The 25,415-nt window shown below is 51.5% G+C and overlaps 1 protein-coding gene across 3 annotated transcripts in view; it reads left to right on the top strand.

The window, feature by feature from the left end:
- The first annotated feature begins 1,456 nt into the window (after positions 1–1,456).
- TMEM266 (transmembrane protein 266) overlaps positions 1,457–25,415 on the top strand; it is a 49,876-nt gene continuing 25,917 nt past the window's right edge. For 2 of the 3 annotated variants that reach the window (XM_053912909.1, XM_053912910.1), the window contains exons 1-3: positions 1,457–1,577; positions 16,747–16,878; positions 19,127–19,315. In XM_053912909.1, the coding sequence (XP_053768884.1) occupies positions 16,841–16,878; positions 19,127–19,315 (227 nt within the window). In that variant the 5' untranslated portion in view covers positions 1,457–1,577; positions 16,747–16,840. Of the gene's footprint in view, positions 1,578–2,408; positions 2,469–16,746; positions 16,879–19,126; positions 19,316–25,415 lie in introns of those variants that run through there. The other variant, XM_045196572.2, reaches the window with a different exon arrangement.

Genomic DNA, 25,415 nt, shown 5'->3' with positions numbered 1-25,415 from the left:
AAAAAATTGTATTAGGCCCTGGCTGGTGTGGCTCAGTGGATTGAGTGCAGCTTGCAAACCCAAAGATCACTGGTTCGGTTCCCAGTCAGGGCACAGGCCCCCATTGCCGGCCAGGCCCCCACTAGAGGGCGTGTGAGAGGCAAGCACACATTGATTCTCTCCCTTTTTCTCCCTCCCTTCCCCTCTGTCTAAAAATAGATAAATAAAATGTTTTTTTTAAATTGTATTAGACTACAAAGTTCCCAGGTGTTCCAAGTTCTGTGTTTGCAAGGTTCAAAACGTTTGTCCCACTCATTAACTGGTATTGTAACTGGGTGCCTTTCAATGGTGTTAATAAAATCTTTAGAGTCCTATGAGATGGGGAGAAATAGGATGACAATTTGGGCAAGTGATGCCCAGGGTTTTGTTTTTTTTCCTCACTCTTTTTCAAGTGAGGTTGAAATATTGCCACCACCTATCCGAAAACTATGCTCCCCTCCCCCCCCAACACCATCCGTCCTCCCAAGTTTTCTTGGCTCATCCCCACTTGCTCCAGTTCACATTTCTTCCTTGTTGAAAGTGTAGAAGGAAAATCCTCCGGCAACCCATGTAGCTTCTACAACTGTCACCACCAGGAGCCTTTTTCCCTCCCAAATTCAACCACTAGATTTGGGTAAGAAAGACTGAAAGGGAGGGAGGGAGTGAAGAAGGCTTATTTCCCACCTTGCCAAAATGAGACACTCCCTACCAGGATGTTCCTGTGTCTGAGAAAGTGTGGTTTCTATCTTCTAGCTGGAAACGCTGAGGTGGGGGAGAAGGAGGCCCGAATGACAGAGACATTCCTGGGAGGCCAAATGGACCTGACTAAAACAACAAACACTCCCCCGGATAAACAATAGAACCCCCAAGCCAATAAAAACCTACTTTCGAGTAGGAGAACGGGACAACTCCGTGTTCCAGAAGGGAGGGCTTCCAAACTTTTCAAATATTCTAACAAAAATGTCAACGTCAGGAGCCCGTAGGAAACTGGCTACTTTTTTTTTGGCCAGGTTTTTCAGGTTGAACTGATGGCGACTACAAATCACGAGCCCGGAGGCAGCCCGTCGGGACGGCGGTGCGCACGTGCGCGGAGCCCCGGCGCGCGAGCCCGGGGACCCTCCCGCGCGCCGGGCGGAGACACGCACGCCGGCTCCGGGGTCGTGGGGGCAATTCGTGGACGAAATGTCGGAAAAGGCTCCTTGAGGGCAGTCACGGAAAGGAATTGCTGACAGGGATCCCACCCCCGGGCCTCAGGACGCCGCGCCGGAGCCACCGGGTCCCCGCTGTGTCGCTGGTCCCACGTCCCTGGGCCTCGCACTTGTTGCCGCCCAGTCCCCGCCCCGCCCGGAGACCGCCGGCTTCTGCACCGCGCTTCTCCAGCGCCGCGGGCGGGGGGGCGCGCGGACGCGGGGGCGCGCGCGGGACGCGGGGCCAGCGCGCAGGCGCGACGGCGCAGGCGCGGGCCCGGCAGAGCCGGCGGCGCGAGGCGCTGAGGAGAACCCCGGGCGCGAGCGGGGCGGCCGCTGCTGCAGAGCCGAGCGAGCGGAGCCGGGCGGCAGGTACGTGTCCCCGCAGCCACCTCGCCGGGCCGCCTTCTCGCGCGGGCCCGGGGGTCGTGCGGTCTCCTCACGTGGCGCCGCGGGCTGAGGGGCTGAGGGGCCGGGGGGCCGGGCTGACCGCTGACCTTCATCCCGCGGGCCGGGAGCGTGCGGCCGCCCGGGACTCGGCTGCAGCCAGGGACCTACCCGCCGCCCCGCGTCGCTGCTCGTCTCCGCAGCGCTCTGGGCTCGGGTCCGGGTCCGGGTCCGGCCGCGCTGCCTGCCGCGCGCCCTCGGCCTCCGCGGGCCGGCTTGCGGGTCCCTGCAGCCCGAGGCTGCGGAGACCCCTGCAGGGCCGGCGGGCGCGCTCCGGCCTCGGTGGGCCGTGGCGGGGAGCGCACCCCGGGGGGCCCCTCGCCCCGTCGCGGTGGCTCCCGGGGTGCCGCGCCGCGGGACGGGCTGTCGGGACGTGGGTCCCTCCGGGGGGCGGGCGCGCCGACGCCCCGCATGCGGAGCGGCCACCTGTTGGAGGCCGGCCCCCAGGTGTCGCCGTCCCGCGCTGCCCCTCGCGCCGCGCCGCCGGCCGGAGCCGTGTCTTCCCCGGCCGCCCACCCGGCGCGGCTTCCGGGACAGGCTGAGGGGACACACCGCCTGCAGTGCACACGCGCGGGGCCCCACGCGCTCTGGACGGGTTTCTCCTCAGCGGGCGCGTCCCCCGCTGCCCGGGCTGCTCCGCGCGCCTGCAGCCGCTCAGGTGCGTGGCGTTGGCACTCTCCGTGTGTCCGCGCAACGCTGTGGGGAAAGGCACGGGAGCAACCCGAGGCACCGATGCACAACGGCTCCACCAGGCGTGGGCATGTGGCAGAACCCCGCCGCAGGCCGCACGTGCCCCCGAGGAGCGCACACGCCGAGGTGAGAGCTGGGCGCGCGCCGTCTTCCGGAGCCCTCGCACCTGACCTGCGACCTCCGCGCGCTGGACGCCGAGACCCGGAACGCTTCGCGCCCTGGCCGAAGGTCACAGTCAGGGTCAGGACAGCGAGGCGGGCGGACTCCGGCGCCCCCGAGCGCGGGGGGCGTCGGAGGAGCGTGGGAGGCGCCGTCGGCACTGCCATTAACGTGGAGCTTATGCGTTGGCACGCGGTGTCGGGTTTTCCACTCCGTCGGTCCCCCACCAGTTTCGGTGGCTTTGCTCTGACTGAGAGAATCTGCGGTTTTACAATGGATCCCTGTGGAATACTGGGAGGTGGTGCAGAGCCTATAAAAAACGGAGTCCGAGACTACTTCCGTTCAACTCTCCCAAAGAAGCAGTGAAGTGCAAAGAGTGCTTTCCCTTCAGACTTAAGTCTATAAAAATGTACACGCATCAGGCAGAGCAAGTCACTCGTGCTTTTCAGTATTGAACCCTACTGCAGCCTTCTCGCCCGCCCCGCATACGGTCTTCTGGTCTCACTGCCAGTCACAGGACCGCCCGGTTGCTGCCATAGGAATCCATGTGTCATACGTCCTACTCCACAGGCTGCCAACCCCTGGGCCCCAATCCAGTCTCTACAGTTGCAGCAGTTGTGCATTCGAAACTCTTGTAATTTGTGCTTTTAACTATTGATGTATATTTAGACTTTTTTTTGCAAATGCATTATTTATTATTATTATTATTATATGAAATACTTTTAATTTTCATTTATCTGTTTCTCTCTTCTTGGTGGCAACCATAGCAAGGGTTTTAATCTTATTTAGAAATAGGTTCACAACCCACAAGTTAACCCATCTCCTTGCCAAACTGAAAATAGTTGGAGTTCACGAGGGTCACCCACTGTAGAACCCTCACCTGCGGTCCAGGTCGCATCTAGGAACCCCTAGAGTTCCCTTTTGCTCTGTTTGCTCTCAGTTTCCCCATAGAGAAGATGTGAGGGTGTGTAAAGTTAGATCATACCAGTGGCCTTGGGTGCAGAGTGTGCGGGAAGCCGCCCGGTTCTGATGTGAGAGAGAGCCAGGAAATCACTTCTGCCTGAACAGCAGCCTAGACTGAGATTTCTGCTGGCAAATGTAACCTGCACTCGATTATAAAATGCTCAAGTATCACATGAGTAGAGAAGGTAGAAGGTCAGTAGTTAGAATCTGGTAATCTCACTCCCCAGCGTGATCCATAGTAACAGTTTAGTGTAGAGCCCTCCAGGTTGTGAAGATGGATACTAAAATATTACTGTTTGCCAACAGTAGTATACATAGTTACACACTGGTTTGCAGTTTCTTGTCTTGCACTTGGTAATGGACCTTGGCCCTCTTGGAGGCCCTTGAATGGCATATTTCTAGTTACCTTTTCTTTGGCCACGGTGGGAACCAGATGAGGGGAGCTGTGTAACTAGGGTGGGAGGAAGGGAACTAGTGTGTGCTGGGTAAGGACGCAGCCTGAGCTGTGTCCTATGATAGGTAGGTCTCACGTTCTGTAACTCCTGTAGCCTTTTGCTGTCACCCCTTGTGGTCAGCTGTTTATAGGTGAGGAAAGGGGAGCCCTAGGCACATGATGTAAGGACAGAGCTGAGATTCAAGTCTGGGCCAGTGTAACTCAAACTCTACTCTTTTTCTTTCTAATTGCACAATGACAAATGCTCCTGCCCCATAGTTCTCTGGCCTTCCATCCTATGCTGCCACTGCCCCTCCACACTGGCCTCCTTGCTGTTCCCCCTGCCTCAGGGCCTTAGCACTAGTGTTCCCTTTCCTGGTGTGCTCTCCCCACAGACAGCTACATGGTTTTCAGCATGACGTCCTTTTGGTTTTGCTCAAATTCTGACCACTCCTTTAAAACTACGTGCCTCCCCGTAGGCATTCCCATCCCTCCTTCCTGCTTTGCTTTTATCCATAGCCCCTACTAGCACACTATATAAGTTAGTTATGTTTATTGTCCACCCGCAGCCCGGGAATGAGCATGCCAGGGCACAGGGATTTTGTCTGTTGTGTTCCCTCGCTGAACCCTGATGCTATGTACAGGTCACTGTGGCATCCTTAAATCTTTCCAGCCCCCCATACTTTTTGTTAGCCTTACAGGTCCCCACAGTGAGTCGACATGTCTAAAATGCAAAGGCTCTCTAGGTTGGTTTGGGGGAACAGCAGTGAAAGTGGAGAAGAATCCACAGAGACCTTGTCTTACCTGAGTGGGTACTGGAGAGAGAGGAACCTCCCAGGTAGAGTCAGCCCCCTTAAAGATGAAAAGAAAGTCCCCTCAGGGCAGGGGTGTGTGACAAGGCAGCAGACAGTTGTGGGGCAGGGGCCTGCGTGGAGAGGAGACCTGTGGGTTCCCCTCTGTTGGAGTGCAGAGTGTTTTGAAGACTTCCAAAGATGCCACCAGCTTTCTTAGGGAGCCAAGTCTCTAGAAAGGAAAAGCAATCTCTGGACACTCACACAGGCAGGTTAATCACTGCAACTCAGCATCAGCCTGTTGCCTTTTTGGAGATTAAATACCTGTTGGTATCTTCCCTGTTGAAGCCTGGGTGTAAGAGTTCAGTGCCGAGCACACACCAGAAGCATCATGGCCTGAGATGCTTTTGGCCCAAGCTGTCCTGGACTGGGCTCCTTTCATACATTTGCTGCTTGTAGTTCTTGAGCTGCAGCAAATGATGACCATTTGGGGAACTCATACAGCACTTTACAGTTTAATACCTGGTTGCTGGAGGGAGTTAATGGTTATGGGATGAAGTCTCCCCAAAACTGCCTCTCAGCCATGGGGAGATCCCCCTTCTCCCTCTTCTCTCTTTTCGGTGGCGTAGGTGCTGCTCTGGGCAATCTGAATTATCCACCAGGAGAGAGTTACCCTTAAAAAAAAAAAAGAAAGAAACCAGCAATGCAGCCTCCCTAAAACTGCTTTTGACTTGTAATAGAAATGACTCAGTACCTAGGAGGGGAGCTGATACACAGCTCATTAAAACAGATAATTTTAATCAGTATTTCTACCCTTTGCAGCCCGGGTATTTGGAAGTCCAGGCTGCAACTGGGCAACTATTCTCTGGGTTTCAGTCTCAAGTCATAACACATGCTTTTGGTTGCTCTTTTGTCTCAGAAAACAAGTCGGAAGTGAGTTATTTCATCCTATTTCCTCAGCCTCCCACCCTACTTCTGGAACTATGATTTTGTCCAGCCAATGAGCTCACTGTACGAGGTCAAGCAACCTTCACTATAATGGTCTCCCTTAAAATCGTTAAATCTTTGTATTTTAACTGAATTTGATGCTGTGGTTTTCTTTTTTAATTCTGTGACACTTACTAATTCTGATTTTCAACATGACTACTAACAGGTGTTAGTTTTGTTCTTTGAAACAAAAGAACAGGGAGAAACATTGTCATCCCTTGAATAAAGAAAATCTTCCATAGCTTTGGGGCACAGTCTTAGAAGGATGCTTAGAAATTCACCTCTCCCTGTCCTTTCACTCTCAGTTCTTACCCTTGGCTCTATCTGCTGTCACTGCCTCCTTGATGTCCTTCAAGGAACCCCTGCTCCCACCTCTCATAAAGGTCACCTGTGATGGCCTACGCCCAAATCCACAGCTGTTTCTCAGATTTCGTTCCTGAAGGCTCAGCAACATCTGACCCTATCGACTCGTACTCCCGGGACTGCTCCCTGTCGCAGCTTCTTCCTAAGGCATCTGGCCTCTGTCCGAATCCTTCCTGTTCTGTGGAGAGAGGCCAGGGCGAGGGGGCGAGAGGCAGAGGAGTTTGACTGTGGGCTCTCCCCAGGGTTGGAATCCCGGCTCTAGCATTAGCTTACCCGGTGACTGAGTGATTTAACACAGCTGCGCTTCTGTTTCCTCATCAGTAAAATGGAAAGAAGAGTAACTATGTCGTTAGCTTGTTAGGAAGCGGATTAAATGAGTGTGCCTAGTCAAGAGTGAGCACTCAGCAAATGTCACCTTTTATCATTTTGATAATTTCTACTTAGATACCTCTGGAGGCTAAAAACCCTAACTTTGACTCCCAATTATTCTACTTACTGCCATGGCCCTTCCCAGTGTGTGGCTACTTCCGGGCCTTTGTCCACGCAGTCCCCACTGTGGACCCGGTCACCCCTTCCCGCCCTGCCGCTCCCTCCTGGCAGAGGCGGGAGCGCTGAGGAGAGGTTGAGCACCGACCCGTGATAAGACATCTTCCCACAGGCACTCAGCCCATCTTGCCCAGAAAGACTATAAATTACTTAAGGATGCCAGCTGTGCTTTATACTTAAAAAAAAAAAATCCTCCTCCATAGCATTTAACACTATACACGTAGTAGGAATTTAACTTGTATCTTTAAGCTGTCAAACATAGTTTTTCTTGGCCCTGTCAAAATCTTTTTCCTCTGAGGTTTTGATCAGTTCTAAAGCCCATGTAAGGTTTAGAAGGGAAAATTAAGTCAGCCCCACAGGGAGAGTTAACCACCTTAGAATAATTTTTGGAATGAGGAGGGATGTTTAGAAATCATTTTAAAAATGGGAGCGCAGGGAATAATTTAATGCGTTTAAAAAGGAGTTTGAAATCCTACCAACCTATGAAGCTGTTAGGATTTTATAAAGTGTTTAGAGCTTTTTTTTTTCCTTCCTGTTCTCATGACATTTCTCTAAGTAAAATGAGCTCTGAGGATGTAAGTGGGAAATTTTTTAACTCTTCAGACCTTGTCACAGGCCTGGTCCTGAGCCACCAGGTTCTAGTCCTGCCTTCTTTCCCTTTGCTACCCGGTAAAGAGGACATTGACGTTGAGTGAAGACCTAAGGAGGGGCTGCTTAATATTTTTAAAAAACATTAGTGTCTATAATCAGTTATAGATTGCATAAGAAATAAGGAGCTGTAAATAGATAAAACAGTTACAGAAATTCAGACCATCTTACTCCTGAAGGTCTCAAGTCTGAATGTAACCACACATTCTGGGGCTGTAGTGATCATCCTTGGAGTATTTCTGCTGAAATTGTTTTTAAGGGCCCCAAATGCTTTTATAGAGCCTTTGATAATAAGTACGTTATTATCAAATAATAACCACAATCAAGTTTTATTATCAAATCTTGATAATCAAATATTATCAAGTAATAATTATTACCAAAAAATAATATTTCTGGAGAAATCTTTGTTGGTTACCATTGGAGGAAATTATATTTGACCAGCTGTCCCCACCAGAGATTGCTTGTGGTGACAGTGCTGCTCTCAGACGCACTGCCAGGTGCTTCAGGGTGAAGTAGGAGTGACAGGTGCTCCGCCCTTCAGCAAAGGGCCACAGTGGCTCAGGAATCATCGTTGGTGTTAGAAAATTGATCTGGAGACTTGTGATTTAAAACCCACCTCCAGCTGACAGTCTTTGTTGTTCCTAAATGCAGTGGTGTTTCAGTTGACTGAAAATAACATGCTGTACTTTCTGAGAAACACCAAGGCTCCAGCCTTGGGAAAGACCTGCTTTGGCCATAAGTCTCCTTTGGCTTGTTAATTGCCTTCAAAAGTGGAAAGTGTATACAGAGGACCCCCAGTGTATACAGAGGACCCCCAAGGTGCTCACTACCCAATAGTTTAGAAATAAGCCTTCTATAGGTTCTGTGGTCATGGAGGCAAGGTAGACTTACTTATTCCACAGATGATTGCTGGCATCGTCAATGCTCCCGATCTTGCTAACAGGTGGAAGGAGCACCAAAGATCATGTCCAGTGCTATGGACTGATTTATGGCCCCTGCCCTCTACCAAATACATATCGTTGAAGCCCTGCCTCCTTATGTGGCTGCATGAGGTGATAGGGTCTATATCGAGAAATTAAGGTTAAACAAGGTCTTAAGAATGGGGTCTTAATCCGATAGGACTGTGGTCTTAGAAGAGGAAGAGAGAAAGATTTATTTTTCTCTCTCTCCACCATGTGAGCACATAGTGAGAAGGTAGCCACCTGCAAGCCAGAAAGAGAGGTGTCCCCAAAACCCAACCATGCTGGCACCCAGATCTTGGACTTCTGGTCTCCAAAACTGTGAGAGATAAATTTCTGTTGTTGAAGTCACCCAGTCTGTTATGGTAGCATAAGCTAGGTAGCAAACTAGGAGTGTGACTCCTGACAAGTCGTTTCCCTCTTCTGGGTCCTGGCATCCTTTCCTGCTAAATACGGGACTGGACTTTGTGGTTTAGAGGTCCCAGCATAACTTCTGTACTCTGAGCTGTGCAGTGCCTTAGGCGAGCAGGACAAAATAATTCACACGGGGAGCTTGCTTTACAAATTGTACTCAGTGATATCGGTTGGAAAAGTCAAGCATAGATGAATGGCATTTGTCAGGAGAAAACCTTAGTACATCCGAAACCCTTAATTATACACTGTAGGCAGCGCTGTAGCTCTGTCTGTGTCAAAAGATGCAGCGTTATCAAGTGGCACATTGTGGATAGAGATATGCAGCGTTTTTGCAACAGCTTGTTCATCTGGGGCGTGACTGGCCTGTGGCAGACAGGCAGCATCCGCAGTTTCAACTGCTCCTGCATCCCAAGACCTCAGTGCTCCTTCGTGCAGATTAAAGGCCCCTTGCCCAGTTCCTGCGGATACGAGTTAATGGACACAGATGATGCTCAGTGGGAAGTTTGGGGCCCATAGCTAGGGACACATTTTTTTCCTCCAGATTTTATACGTAACTGAATACTGTTACCATACTAGGTGTGAGTTTGTTTTGTTTTTGCTTCCTGCTTTTAATACCCCAGTCAGGCTAACATTTCTCAATTGTGATGTCATGCTTACTATTGCTGCATAACAAATTATCCCGACACATAGTGGGATAGTTTAAATGCCTTAAAAAAAGCATTCTATTTCGCTCAGATCTGCCAGTCTGGACTTGTGGTGCTGGAGACAGAGAGCTGTGGGGCAGAGAAGGTCGCTGGGCTGCTCCGTGGCCGGGGTGGTGGCCCTTCCTCTTTGCTTGCTGGATGGGGCCCTGACTCCTTGCTTTGACTCCATTTAACTTATGTCACAGATCATCCCCTCCCTCCAACCCCCCCGGTGTGCCGAGTCTGGGCCCTGGTAGTGAATGTGAACATTTTGATTACTGGAAGAGCTGCTCTCTCTCTCTGTCACACACATACTCATGAATATACATTTGTGGCCTAATTTGTACTTCTTGTGAGCTTGATTAACATGATTTAGGTAATCATGCTGAGGTTGACTCAACCTTGAGAGCGATGAAACTAGAGGCCACATCCTGGCACTCCATGCTGCCTCAGGGGGCACTATGCTTCCCCCTCAGTTTAAAATCCGGGAAACCTATTTATTCCGCAGATATTTCTTTCTTGGCACTTACATATGGGGTGCACTCAGGGGCTGGAGATCTCCTAAGGTGCCGGTTCAGGGACCCTGGGGCTTCTGCAGCCAAGTACCGCAAACTGGGTAGTTTAAAAAAACAGAAATTTGTCCTCTCGCAGTTCTGGAGGCCAGAGGTGTCAGATCAAGGTGGCCGCAGGGCCACACTCCCGTACAGGCTCTGGAGGAGAACCCTCCCTGCCTCTCTGCTGGACCCGGGCGTGTCTTGCCTTGAGGCAGCATCACTCCGGCCTCTGTCTCTTTCTTCACGGGGCCTTTTCCTCTCTGCCTCTTATAAGGACACTGCCGTTGGATTCAGGGCCCACCCCAGTCCAGGACTGTAACTCATTGTAACTACTTACAAAGACCAATTTCTACATAGAGTCGGGTTCTGAGTGAATTTGGGTAGACACTATTCAACCCACTGTGTCTCCTTCAGTTGGAAAGATGCTCAGGCTTAAGAGCCTGGGACTGTGCTGATTAAGTGAGTCCATCACAGCACAGACTACACAGGCCCTGGGTTGTAAGTGCAAGAGCTGTAAGAAGCATGCAGAAGCCTGGTTATAATTGAGGGAGATGTTGGCTGGTGGCTGGGGTGATACACAGTGATGTCTTCTGGTAAGATCCCCACAGGCACCATTCCAGACTGGGAACAACTACCCACCCACTAGGGCTCTTGCCGCCGCCAATCGAGCTCACCCCCCAGGACTGCTCTGTGCAGATGGGGCTGGTTCCCGCAGCCCCTGCTGCTCTCTGCTGGTGTGGCCACCTGTCTCCTGGCCCAGGGCCCTCCCAGCTTTGTAGCTTCCCATGGACACTGGTGATATTCCAAGGGCTCCTTTTCTCCTTTTGCGATAGGCTTCTCTTAGGGGCTGCTCCCCCATAATCACTCTAGTTACTGCCCACATCATTGCCATCTTGGTCATAGGAAGGCAGTCCCCCACAGTTGGGACATAGCACTCTCCTGCCACGCTGCTAACTGTGGATAAGCCACCGACCTCATCTTGAGTTAGGTTAACCTGTGACGCACTCCTGTGTTGGTTTCTTTCTGATCCTCCCCATCTCAGTCAAAGGGTAAGTGTTCTGTGCCAGAGTATCACATTCTCAGGTTCCCAGTCCGTCTTCTTACTCCTCATTCACTCATATGAGACTCCAGGGGACCCATTGCACAAATTACACCTACCCCATACTGCCTGGGTCACCTGGCACTGTGCCAGGTTCACGGACAGCCCTGCTGTCCTGGAGCAAAACATCTGAAACAGTGACAAGGGGACCCAAGTTGCCTTGGCTCCTAGCAGCAGAGTCAGGTGGACGTGGGTTCCAGTTCTAGGTCAGCCACTCACTGACAGTGCTCTTAACTTCCCTACCCAAGTTCTGTACATTGTAAAGTAGCTGTGAATTGGGCCTAAAGTGTTATACGTTGAAAAAACTTTGTGAAAACTTTTGGCACCACACCAGTTGCACTGAGATTGTAGGCAGAATCCACGGCACGTGGATAATAAGTGGCTGTCTCACGGCACTGTGTCGATTCAGGAAACTGGGCCCTGATCCACCTGACTACAATAGCTAATGCCTCTCCCAGCATGCAGTGTGTGTTTTTCTCTGCAGCAGGGGAGTCCCAGCCACGTCCCGCGGGCCCTATGTGGCCCAGGGTGGCTATGAATGTGGCCCAACACAAATTAGTACATTTAGTTAAAACCTCTTTATGCTCATCAGTTTTTGTTAGTGTTTGTGTATTTACTGTGTAGCCCAAGATTACTCCTCTTCTTCTAGTGTGGCCCAGAGACACCAAAACCTCGGACACCCCTATGAGCATTCCCCATTTTTTGCTCTTTTCTTTTACCTTAAAGGAAGACTTTATTCTTCCTTTTCAAAGTTGTTAATCTTTTTATTGTTAATTCCTTCCCTTCCCACCTGTGTCAGCACTTGTCTGTTTATCTCCGTTGGCTGTTTTCCATCCACAGACTTGAGGTGTACCTTTGCTTAGAAACACCCTTCTCTCAGCCCTGCAGCCCACTGCCTCATGAGACAGTGTAGGCTCTTTCCTTTGGCTTCACACTCCTCAAACACTTCTAACATTTCATCCATTCAACAGAAGTCTGTCACGCATGACCCCGTGTTTGGTACCATGCCAGATGATGGGCAGAGCTGATACTACCAGTGCTGCTTCTTGATCTCAAGCAAGGTAGTGACCAACCCCTAACAAGTTCTGGCCCGGCTTTGCCCAGAGCTTGTCCCTCACATGAGACCCTCTGATCTCAGCTCACCAGCCTCATTTCACTGATGTCAACAGTCCCAAGATCTCTCCCACCACACGGAGGGAACACACTTCATCTTGTTACTTCCTCTGTCTCCCTCGGATCCCAGGTCAAGCATTGCTTCTTCAGGGAACCCTTCATGCCCCCACTGCTCCCCAATTTGGGACACAGTCCTCTTTTACATCCCAGTAGATTCATCTGTCCCTTTGTTCAGACTGACGCAGTCTCTGATTTTCCATGTGTGGGTATAATTACTTGACCGTCTTTCCACTCTGCCCCGAGCTCCGTGGATGCAGGGACTGTGACAGTTTTCACTTGTCATTCTGTGCACAGTCCCAGTATTGGATCTGCCAGGTGGAAGGCCTCAGCAGACACTGGTAGAAGGAAGGGAGGGAGGGAAGGTCTTGCAGGAGCCAGTCAGGTAGGGAGAAGAAAACCACGTACACTGATACTTGGAGCAGAGTATGATAGTGGAGTTATGCCCTGTGTGTTAAGAGAGCGCAGAACCCAGCAGTTAGCTTATAGGGGTGTGGATGCAGGTGTGAAGTCATCAGCAAATACCTCTGAAAAAGATGAGTAGGCATTTGCTATGCAAATGAGGAAGAAATGGGACTCTGGTAGAGGGGAGGCTTACGCAAAGTTGTGAAAGAACAGCTGAGTGAGGTGGGTGTGACTGGAGTGAAGGGAGCATGCGGAGAACGGGCTGGAGAGCTGGGACACGGATAATGCCTGTTTCCTGCGGAATTTGTGTGGAAAGAGCCAGAATTGGGTTTTAAGTAGGAAATAATATGATTTGCATTTTAAAAAGACTTCTTTTGGCAACTGAAACTCTCACATATGGCTTGGTGGAGTTATACCCACTGTGAAAAGCTATTTGGCAGTATCTGATAAAATGAAACATATACCTATTTTATAAATTGGCAATTCTACTCCTAGATATTTGCCTAGAATTGAAAATTTGCATCCAAAAAAGACTTACACAGAAATGGTCACGACAACTTTTTTGTAAGAGCCAAAACTGGAAACAATTCAATTTTCCATCAACAGGTGAATGAAAAAATAAACTGTGGTGTTTCCATACAATCGTGTGCTAGTCAGCCACGTAAAGGAGCAAAGTGCTGATGAACTCAGACGCCCAGAGTAATCTCTCAGACATTATGTCGGAGAATCCAGACACACGTAATCCACATGGGGAGATTCCATGTCCATACAGTTAGAAAGTAGCCAAAGCTGGTCTCCGGGAATAGAGGTTGGGACAGCCTCTGGGCAGCAGGGGTGACTGCAGAGTCGCGCGGGAACTTTCTGGGGCAGTGGAAATGTCTCATATCTTGACTGGGGTGGTGGTGCTGTTCACACCTACCCAAGCACACACTTACAGGAGTGTTTTATTATATGTGAACCATGTGTACGCTAAGACCTCTTTGGAGGTAGTTTGGAGAATGCTGGGTGATGGCTTAAGACTTGACTTGGGGAGGTTGTAAAAACGCAGTTGAGAAATTTCAGGGCCAGTATTTAAGCAATGGCAGTGGATTTGGAAAAGGGATGAAATCCTGGGTTGTTGAGGTGATAGAATTGATAAGAATGACGTGAACAAGGATGTTTATTGTAGCATTTTCACAATGTCAAAAAAAAAAAATCTGAAAATTGCCCATCAACAGGGGAATTGTTAACTAAGTTGTAGAGCATCCCAACTGTGGAATATTATGCAGCTGTTAATGAAAAATGGAGCTTGAGCTTTACTGCTCGACTCAGCAGAGGGATTTCTACAAGAAAAGGGGCGGGTGCCCGGGTTTGACGTTGGTATATGTGCGTGTGCACGTGTGTACCGGGGACGACAGCAGTGAGGCAGGCGATGTGTCAGAGTGGGCACAGGGGGAGCACAGCCACTGAAAGCGTGAACGCTGTGATAAGCAATGCACATGAAGCTATATGTGTGCATGTGGGTTCAGAAATTAGAACAGATGTAAGTTTTTGTCTATTGACCAGAAAAGATGTCTGTTATACATTGCCGCGTGATAAAATCACAGAGTTCGTTCTATTTTGTTAAGCAGAAAGCTACAGAAGCTAGCCTAGGAACATGGGCACAGGTTCGCACAACTCCGAGCGTGGATTTCCACACCTGGCTGTTAATTTAGGGACATCAGGCAAGAGGTGGAGGGGCAGAATGGAGGATGGAGAGAAATGTAGCTTTTTACAAATAGACCTTTGAATTATTTTGTGTGTTGTGGTGGCCATGTGTCTATAATGTATCTGTGATTATTGCCACAATAGTACCACGTAACAAACTACCCCAAACCTTGGTGGGCTAAAAACAGACAACAACAAAATAAACACCAACCTTTTTTTTTTTTTTTAACAGATGGCTGAATGAAGGGGGTGGGGGATTGTGTCTACCAGCGAGGAGACATTAGTTGGTTAATATTCATAAGGAAGTTTACAGCTTTCAAAACAGTCCTCTATAATTCTTCATTATTCTCACCTCTCTGAATTTTAATGTCTGTCCCTGTATCTGTCTCTGTTACTAGCCCACGAGTTTGAGTGCCATGACCGTGTCTCATTTATCTTGATAATCTCAATATTTAATACGGTTCCTAGAACATAGAAGGTGCTAATAAATTCCGGAAGAGTACATTTTTACAAAACAACAACTTTATTTAGCTCATGAGTGTGTGAGTTAGTCTGGGCACAGCTGGGTGGCTCTTCTCATCTCGATAGGCCTCGCGAACACACCTGGGGGTGGCCAGCTGGCTGAGGTGATGGGCCTGCATGTTGCCACGGTGATGTACAAGCGAGAGGGCAAGCCCAGTCCTAGGAGTGCTGTTCATGTTTGCTGTTGTATTAGAGTTTTCTACGGAGAAACAGAAGCAATGGGATATATGTGCGCGTTTCATAGAGAGGTTTATGGTAAGGAATGGACTCGTGTAGAGTGGAAGCTGGGAAGTTCAGACCCAGGAGGGCCAATGGCATCCATTCGAGTCTGGAGACAAGACCAGTGCCCAGCTGGCCTGGCCTGGCAAGTCCAGGAGAGCAAGGCCCTTCCTGTTGTAGCCTCTGCAGAGCTCATTCCTTGCACGGCGTGTAAAGGGCTCACTTGGGAATACAACGTGTTAAAATGCGGTTCCAGGGTGGGTGTTGCTCACTTGGTTGGTTGCCTGTTTGTTGGGACCTCAATCCTGGCTTCATTGCCTATTGAGATCAGGCTACCACGTGACCCATCTTCCCACGGAGCTTTGTAAAAAGAACGAGAAAGGTGGACACTGACTAAGTCTGTATTAGGGAATGGAGACCTTCATAGAGCTTTTACTTTACAGTTAACACACAATCCCTAATACTACAAAGGTTAGGACCCTCTTTATCTAGCTGTGGGGGTACACCATCAGCCCAGAGTCTCCCTGCCACTTTGTCCCATGCTCTTGTTCCCCACAAACTGCTGTGGAAGCTGGGTGCCCTTCCGATTTTAGAAAGCTCTCCATCTCCTGTATTTCTACCTGCTCTAGGGTCAGACTTTCCCAAGATTTCCTCGAGTCACCTTTAACCTGAGGTCACAGTTTTTTCACAAGACTTCAAGGAGCATCCCCACAGGCAGGTTTATCCCTGTCCCCTGATATTTTGACCCTTGGAGCACATGTTCCTTCTGCAGGAGGAGCAGGTCTACCCTTTGTCTCTCGAGTTCAGCTGCCTCTGAAAGCAGATCTTCGGGAAGGGAGGCGGGTTCTATCCTGTGGACGTTGTAGGAAAAGCAGTTTGCAGCAGCAGCAACTTACAGAAGGATGGATGGCCCCTCGGAGCAACCTCCCTGATACCTTGTGCAAAATCACCCGGAACCCAGGCCTGTCTCTTCTACGTTGTTAGTCTCCCAGGAACCTTCCAGATGGTACTGGAGCACTGCTTTATAGAAAAGCATCTTCTGTTGACCAAATTTTAAAAGGAAGTCTTGTACTCAGCCATCAGAATGCTTTGGAATGTCCTCAGATTGAACAAACTGTACAATATGAATTTACAACATAATTACAATAAAAGCCAACACTCCATGCCAGGCACTGTTCTAAGTGCTTTACAAGCATCAACTCCTTTGGTTAGTTTTACTTTTATTCCCATTTTATAGGTGTTGAAACTGAGGACAGAGGAGTTACCTAACGTACCACAGTGAGGAGGCCAGTGAGGGGGAGTCAGGCCCTCAGCCTCCTCACTGAGAGACCCGTCCCGGAGAGGAGCAGAGGGGAGCCTGGGAGAGTGGAGAGGCCGAACTACTGGATGGACACGGAAACAGGAGAAAAAAATTGGTGGGGAAACATGAGATTTCTGAGGCAAACCTTATATTTGAGATCCCTAAAGCTGAAATATAAAATTACCCTGGTTTTCTTAGCAGGTGTGGTGGGAAGAGCTGTGGATTAGAAGTCGGATGGCCTAGGTCCATCCAGCCTGGCTCTTCTGCCATCTGTGTGTGACACAGAATGGTCCCTTCATCAGTCTGAGCCTGTTCTTCAGTTCTCTAACAGAGAAGCTCTGCCTGTCGTTAACCCCCGGAGAAGATCACAGGAGTCTGTTCAGCATCACTGTGGAAAGTGCTTCATGGAAGACAGTATCAAACACTTGCATTTTCGATGATCTTAGGGGCACTTTGGTCTGGTATCTGAGTGGAATAAATTCCTTTCATTCATTTGTTTCTAGGGTTCCATATTTGTACACCCGGTGGGACTCATACTTGGAAATGCTGACAACAGGCCTCAAAGACAGCTGAGCCCCAGGAGACGCAGGAAAGCCCATGGCTCTGGCCGCGTCTCTCAGCATGAGCAGCCCACGGTAAGTGCATTGGGAGCTGCTCCCTGTGGGTGCCGAGCGCGAACTCAGTCAGAACTGTGGGTCAGCAGTGGCTCCCTCTCCAGCTGCTTTTGTCCTTGAGCCCAACGTCAAAATGACTTGTTAGAATCTGCTTTTTCTCTGAGTTGCCTCACTGACATCATCTCATATTTTAGTTCAGAAAGGCAGAGCAATTCTGCAATCCAAAACTGTTGCTTGACCCTCTCATGCAGGTGAGGTCTCGGACTCTGTCCTGTAAGTGGGCTTCACAAACACATGTGTTATTAAATTTGGTTATTTTCTGTTAAACAAACAAACAAACACCTGTCATCAGATCCTCCCAGAGGACAAGGATCTTCTGATTCAGGTAACCACTATATTTTCTTTAGCAGGAGGCCACAGAAAACGAGGAAGCCTTTCAAAAACCAAACCTCAAGACAAGATTAGGAAGTGCTTAAGGTGAATTAATAAAACAGGCATTGTGAGGAAAGTTAGAAATCGTGACTGGGTTTCTGAAAGCAGGCTTTATGAAGCCAGGGGCAGAACTCTTCAGGGAGAATTGCTTTCCATTCTCAAACCCGAGAGGCTGTGCATGCCAACCACTTAATTTTACCAAGTGCCAGAAACATGGTCAGTTGTTTTGTGGTTGTAACTGCATGGCGAAAGTGCCAAGGCGAGCCCTGGCCGGCATGGCTCAGGGGGTTAGGCGTCATCCCACAAAGTAAAAGGCTGCAGTTTGGCCCCCAGTCAGGGCACATGCCTAGGTCCCTGGCATGTTTGGTCCCTGGTTGAGCACCTGTGAGAGGCAAGCAATTGATGTTTCTCACATTGGTGTTGCTCTCCCTCTTTCTTCTTCCCTTCCCCTCTCCCTAAAATCAAATACATAAGATAAAAAATGCCAAGGTAAGAATAGCACGCCTGTCCCACTGCTCTACCCCAGCCTGCCTAGCTAGCGGCTGGCTGCTGTCACCTGGAGCAGGAACCCACTATTGCCACAGCAATGCCGTGGGACAACCAACCACAGAACCTCAGTAGAATGCGGCAGGAAGTGCTTGTTCCTTCATGTCTGGGGTGGCCAGCAGGGCAGCTCTGCCCGTCCTGGCTGATTACCCCTGGGCTTGGGCTCTGCTGGCGGTCAGCTGATCAGGGTGAGACTGGAGTGCACTCCATGTGGCCCTCACCCTCCCCTGGGCAGGCCGGTCACCTTCTGATGGCTCTGTCGCAGGGGCAATAGCATCATCACAGAAATACATAGGTGCCTTTTCATGCCTCTGCTTGTGTCATGTCTACTAAGATCCCGTGGACCAAAACCAGTCACGTGACTGAACGTAGCATCATGAATCGGGAAGTGTGCTCTTCCTCTTGATGGGAGGAGCTGCAGCAAAGGGAGGGTGAAGAGCTGAGCCATTAGTAAACATTGTCCACCCTCCTGTTCTTACCCTACATCAGGGTGTTCTCTCAATAGTCAGGCTGTGAACTGTGGGGCCTTATCTCCCCACAAAAGAGGCTTTGTTTCCTGCCGAGCTGCCCACTGACCTGAAGGAGTGCTAGGCCACCGTGACCCCTGGAAGGAGGGGATGGAGGACAGGAAAGTTAGGAGGACAGATGTGGCCTGTTCCATGCTTCTCAGAGCCCAGTATTATTAGTCTCCGGAATTCCCCCACCATGTAGAAATACCCCTGACTCAGAAAATTCTGTTCAGTCCATGGTCCCTAGTTTCTGTGAGCAGTCCAGAAGGAAAGACGAGATTGAACCCAGCACCCTGCACATAAACACCCACACCTTTATTTCAGTTGTTGAGAACCACCAAAGCCTCACACCCTGCACCTGTTCTGTCTGAAGTCATTTTGTAAATGTGCCGAGAGTGTGCATCCTGTGCTTCGCGGGCCGCAGAAAGCAGAGGTGCAAACAGGCCTGCAAAGAAAATTGGGCATCGGAAATTACTTGCTGAATCTGGGTAGTTTAGGCAGCTAACCTGTGGTGTTCAAATAAAAATTCCACTTTTCCCTCAATTACCTAGATGATTCAAGCAGAAGAGAAGGAGGTAGATTTAGCTCTGAACTTCCTGGGTAACTATCACTGAGTATTATTGGTTAGATTTCAACAGTGGTTGGGGGACAAAAAAGGTTAGAATTCAGAGCTCCCCACCCAAGTGGGAGACTTGTCCTTCTGACACGCTCTCCCTCTTTTCCTTGGGGAATGAGATGTGGTTGCCGTGGGGGCTGACTGCCTGTTCCACCTCCATCGCCAGGCCTGCTCCAGGAGGAGGAGTTCCCGAGGTGGAGATCATCTCCCAACAAGTGGACGAGGAAACCAAGAGCATTGCTCCTGGGCAGCTGGTGAACTTTGCCTATAGGGACTTGCCCCTGGCCGCAGTTGACCTCTCCTCGGCGGGCTCGCAGCTGCTGTCAAATCTGGACGAAGACTACCAAAGAGAAGGGTAGGTGACCAACTGTCTCTTGCATAACTCCCCAGGTTGCCATGGTCCCCTCCTGTGGGGCACACAGAGGTCGGAGATGCTGAGCAGGAAGAGGCCAGATGTTCCCATCAGGCCACCCAGGCCCCTTTCTCAGACATTGTTGCTGCAGCAAAGGCTGTGGGCTTGGATCTTACTACCATTGTGGGACACAGCCTCTTTTGTAGCATTGGCTTGGGTGTCAGAGAGTCATAACATTTCAGGACTGACGTGCTTCGTGGTGGCCCATCCGACCCCTCTCTGCACACTGGGAATCAGGACACCCACCGGGATGGGGGATCTGCCCAAGGTCACAGAGCCCAGAAGGGATGGACTTGGCCCGCACTGCCCTTGGTGTCCTTGGTCAGCCAACGCGCACCAGGGGAGCTGCTGGCAGAGAGTGCCCTGCATCCGGCGCGGTGCTGAACCTGTCTGGGGTGGAGCAGCACTGACCCGGGAGGTGCGCTGCCCCTTTCACATAGGGCGATTCAAAGGTGTGGCCCCACCTCCTCCTACTTAGCTTGTCTGTCAGCCGGGTGGCTTTGTTCCCCAGTTAACATCTCGTGAGCCTGGTCTGGCTTACAAACATCTTTCCAAAGGTGAACAGTTGCGTTAGAGCCAATTTGAAGACCAGTAGGTCAGACGTCACCTCACCCCCACCCCTCGCTCTACGGCACAGACATGGAAACAGTGGCCTGGAGCTTTCAGCCACTTCTGGGCCACTGTCTTCCTCAGGTGCCTGTAAATGTTTCGGGACATGCTGGCTGCTTTGACTACGGAAATGAAGGGTTGCTGGGCTATTTCAGAAGCCGATGAGAAATATTGGCTTGAGATACATTTTCAGAGCTTGGTTCCCCTGTGCTTGTTTTCCAAAAGGGCTCCCACTTTCCAGACAGAAATTGCCTAACAGTTGGAAAACCACACGTCCTTTGCAAACACTTCACCCAGTGGCCCTCTGAAAATATAATTTTCTCCGAGTGTTGCGCATAGCTTGGGCAGGACACTTCGGGGAAAGGACAGGCAAGCTGGGGTGAGATAGCTGAGGGACGGATGCTGGGTGCTGGTGGCCACCCTGAGTGGGCACTCTCAGCACCCAGGTATCCACTGGCTCAAAGGCTGGGCTGAGGCCCTCGAGGCCGCTGAGCCAGGGCTGGCTTCATGCACGTGTGGCCTGTGCAGTCACTTGGTTTGATGCTGCTCTGCCACCACCTGGAAACTGAACAGTTTCTAAACAAGGAGCCGTGCATTTTCACTGGCTCCACAAATTGTGGCAGGTGTGTCCCTCTCCCAGCTCCGGGTGCCACATTTCTGCCCTCTGGTGGCGTAAAGCGGCAGTGCAGCTTCATAACGCCCCTGCCGGTCCAAGTTGCTCAGTGCCCAAAGGCTGGAGCCGCGACCTAGTGGGAACTGGAGAAGGCACAAAACCTACGGAGGCCCAGCCTTACTGCTGCGTTTGCTTCTGAACTGGGCCTCTGCAGAGTCTCCCCCTACCAGGGAGAATACAAATGAGGTGCCCATAGGGCAGAGAGGCCCTTGTTGTGATTTGAGTGCCCAGGTGTGCCCTGGAAGCTGCTCCCGTGGGGCGACAGGAAGCAGCAGGTGAAGAGATTTGTCACTGCTGCCTGTGCTCTCTGTGGGGCTCTTGGCAGCCAGGGGCTTCCTGAAGGAAGGAAGAGCAGGCCCAGGACAGACGCCAGGGAAAAGGGAAGCAAAACAAAAGCATACTGCGGGGAGGCGGGGGTGGAGGGGTGGCTCTCCTCAAGGCTTTTTGGCTCTTGCTGCATTTCCTGGGGTTCTCCCAAAATTTCCCACCTGGCCCTTTCTGAAGCAATGCACAACAACAATGTTTACAGTTCTGGTGAAAGTCTTGTCAGACAATCTGTTCCCACTCAGGGAAGTGTTATGTACGGGTCCGAACCGTCTCTGCGGGAAACGAAGGGACCTCGGGGACCCAGCACCCCACCATTCACTTCCCTTGAACTCAATGATATACTTCAGTGTTTTTAAGTTTCCCAGAAGCTAGGGAACACCCAAGACAGCATGTATTCTCCATATATATTTTTAAAGATTTTATTTATTTATTTATAGAAAGGCGAAGGGAGGGAAAAACACAGGGACAGAAACATCAGTGTGTGATTGCCTCTTGTGCACCTCCTACTGGGGACCTGGCCCACAACCCAGGCACATGCTGTGACTGGGAATTGAACTGGCATCCAGGCAACCCTGCGAGCCTTTGGTTTGCAGGCCGACGCTCAGTCTGCTGAGCCACACCAGCCAGGGCCTGTTCTCCATGTTCTAAGAGGACAGCAGAGTCCAGAATGTGAAGCACTTGTGCGAGGCCACACAGCGGCAGGTGTGGAAAAGCAGCGCCATCTCTGGCTCTTGCTCCTGGCTAGCACTGTGGTCTGTCCCCTTCCAGCATCACACGTTGTGACTCCTCCGGTGGTCGTCATTGCCCGTGTGATGCCACTGCAAGGCTGCACTGTCACATGCCTGCCCCCATTCTTCTGAGGGAGGCAGGGTGAGGGTCAGATGGCAGCTCTGCGGCCATGTAGAGAGCGTGCTCCAGAGGGTCGTGGAGAGCAGGTAGGAGACTTTGTCACAAATAGCAAAGTAAAGGAAGGAATGAAAGACATTTGGCCTTTTGTAGTTATTTATATTTTAGGGTCCTAAAAGGCGTAACCTGAGAGGTCAGGGGCCAGAACCCCAGAGGGGAGATGTCTGGAGGGAGGCCGCGTAGACAGAAAGGGGTGTTGTCACTTGGGATGATGCCAACGGCAGGGACTGCGCAGTCAGAGGAGGGAGACGTGCTGGGCTGTGGGGATGGTATGAGATGTCAGATGGGAAACAGGTCCAGTGTAGCAGTGTCTGAAGTATAGGCTGAGATCATTGTAGCGGGGCCGGCAAACAAAACTTGGAGGCAGAAGGTGGAGAGTGGAGGAGCCCACTAAGCTGGAATCCAAAATATACTTGGCACTCCCTGTATTCTCACCCAGGACCCACTCCTGCGGAAAGTCCCCTGTCTCCCAGGCCACCCAGGCTGGGGCCTGCCTCTGCCCGGGCTTTTGTGATGCTGGGCTGTCTGGTTTGCTCTCCAGTCTGTCCCCCCACCCTGGCCTGGGGTCCCTTAGGGCAGATATCAGCTCCTTCGAGCCTGGAGCAGAGTGGGTGTTGAGGAAGGAAGGAGTGACTTGAATGAGTAAGTGACTGGGTGGGTGAGGCCATCTAAGATTCAGATCAGGAGAGAAGGGAGCCAGTGCCATTGGGGAAAGTTGGGGGCTGGCCCCGGGTGTATGTGGGGTGGAAGAAGAGCCACAGGGAGGGACCAGGCTCTGGACCAGAACTCGGGCTGTGGTCACGGCTGGCCCATCCCTGAGCTACTTTCACCCCCTTCTACAAAGTCATCCTAAAATAAGGAAATCCTACTGGCCTCAGAACATGCCAACCTTGCTTAGCACTTACTTAGCATCCTTTTGGAAGAAGGAAAAGCCTTCCGGGGTTCAGGGTTGAAAGGCAGGTTAGTCCCTGCCGTGATCTTGCAAGTGCGAAGTCTGGAGGTTCATGACTCTTGAAACCGTTGTGTCCATTATTCTCAGCAAAATAAACCTTGGGTTCCTACCTCCTCGCCAGTACAGGCTGCACAGTTCCGGGCCACCACTAGGGGGCAGCAGAGCACCTCCGGCCACTCTGGGGGGGGTGCTAAGCGCTGCCTGGAGGAGGGAGAGCAATTTAAACCCCAGCTCAGGTCCCCCAAGGAAAATGAGCTGAATTTATGGGGCTTTGGGGTCCCCAGCCAACTGTGGGGGCATCTTGGATCTGGACTTTGGCCAAACAGAAGGCGGGGGTGCATTGCTGACCCAGTATTTGCCAGACTGCAGCTCAGAACAGAGAGAGCAGGACAGACATGTGCTGTGCCTGAGAACTAGCCCACCGGCTGGCTCCCACCCCATTGGGCAGTCAGCCTCATCCGGGCAGCCCTGCCCACGCGTGTGTGGCACAAAGGAGACTCAGACTGGGGGCCAGCTCCCCACATGGAGGACTCTGGAGGAGGGAGGGCGTATCACTGGAGCCATCATCACCCATTCCCACCCCTGAGTCAGGCTCCAGACCACAGCAGCCCTTCAGAGACATGCCAGCAACACCTTGCACCCCTCAGGTCAGGCAGCCCGTCCCCGGTGTGTCGGCTGTTGTGCCCCCCGGAGGGGTGTTGGGACTTGCCAAGTAGGGTGACAGTGCCTACCTCCTGGCCTGAGCTTGTCGGCAGCTGACATTTCTGAGGATGCAGGAAACCTGAGATTGGGGGACAAGAATGTCAGACTCCCGTGACCCCAGCTGCATAAGGCCTTGCTTCCTCCTCCTCCTTACCACCCCCCACCCTTGTCCCCAGCCCACCCCAGGGCACGGGGCTGACCTTCAGTTCTGATTGCAGAACTGAAGCTGCTGGTGTGGGGACTTCACTTCCTTCAGTTCCTGCAAAGGGCTGGGAGAGTCTCCATGCAGCTCCAACCCGAGACTTCCGCTGGGCCGAGCGCGTGGTGTGCTGACTTTCTGGGTCTGTGTGTGCCGCTGTGGCGCGCCTCTTGGAATTGGTATGGGAGGAGGAGGATGCTGGACAGGACTTTTCCTGTGGTTGCTGCCCTGCCCGGGGGCATGGGAAAGAAGCCCCACCACCCACCCATTGCAGGCACTCAGTGCAGGCTGTCCCTGTGGGCGCCGGCTTGATGGGTCTTATGGGGGAAATTTGTCTGTTTGTAGAAGTCACTTCCCTCTCCTGCTTTGTTTCTCACTTTATTTGTTTGGTTTTTCACGATGGGCTGAGACCAGGAGCCCATCGCACAGTCAGAACCCACCTGCAAGGCCGCAGGCCCATGAGGCGAGGGCCCTGCCACCCTCAGGCGCTCAGCACTCAGCACAGCTCCTAGCACTGAGTGGGCACATAATACCGGTGTGGAGTGGACATTGACACTTCTCGTGTGTAGATGATTAATGCCTTTTCTGAGGCCCATGTACTTAAACCCTCCCAGCACACACACGGGGCAGCTGTGCAGTAAGCATTGTGTTGTCGGGCTCACATATGTTATTTTTAGTATTTAGAACAACCCCACAAAGGTTGCCGATACTCGCACGGGGGAGTTAGGAAACAGGCTCAGAGATTGCACTCACAGTTCAGTCGCTGGGGCCACAGTTCGGAGACACCAGTTGCCACCCGAACCCAAACAGATGGAAAAGTCTGGCTTTTCCCCAAGCGTCTGTGTCAGCAGAGAAAAAAGTGGAAGGAGCTGTCTTTTCAGACAACGACCTGAGTTACCGTTTGTAAAGCAGTTGCAACAGCTCCTGGTTCATCATCAGTGCCTCGTAGGGTTTGTTAAATCAGGGACACTGGAGCCCAGGGCAGTGCCAGAGGGCTTTCTCTGACCGTATTGTCACCCTCTGGAACAGACGCAGTAGAGAAACGTGAAGTGGGGTGTGGGACATTCTGCTGACAGTTGAAACCACTGCCAGGCCTGGGATGTCCAGGCCACGTCAGCATCACAGATGTGCGATGTCTCGGGGACAGGCGGGTCTCAAGATGCAGGGCTTGAACCTGGAGTCCAGGTGTCCTCAGATGACCCACCAGCGGGGCTCAGGGGTCTGTATACTCCTTGGAACGTTTACTTAGTGTTGTGGTTTTGTGCATGTTGGGGGGTTTAGGGCTGTCATTTTCATCCCTTTGCAACGCAGAGTGGTTCTGATCCTTGGCTCCAGCAGTGCCACCATGGTCAGTGCCAGGCAGGTGGGCGAGCCTGGCTCTGGACTTCACTGTGGACAGAAAGCTGACTCACTGTGATCCCATCCCTTTCTTTGGGGACTCGACAGGTGAAAATCTCAGTGCAGGGCTGACAGGGCCATCTGACCTGGCTGCCTACAGGGCAGTCAGCTTGGCTGCGGTCTGCTGCCTCCCCCGGGGATGCATGACTGCAATTTTCGGGAAGACTTGAGGGTCTCCCCAGTCCCCACCCAGCCAGTGCTCCCTCCCCGCAGCCACAGCAGCAAGATGATGCAGTGCCTCGCTACAAGGCCAGACCCCAGAGGAGCCAACCCAGCC

This window comes from Desmodus rotundus, chromosome 10 (genome assembly GCF_022682495.2).
Source record: "Desmodus rotundus isolate HL8 chromosome 10, HLdesRot8A.1, whole genome shotgun sequence".
Classification (NCBI taxonomy): domain Eukaryota; kingdom Metazoa; phylum Chordata; class Mammalia; order Chiroptera; family Phyllostomidae; genus Desmodus; species Desmodus rotundus.
Note: the sequence above shows the minus strand (reverse complement) of the source record. Positions and strands in the feature narration are given on the sequence as shown.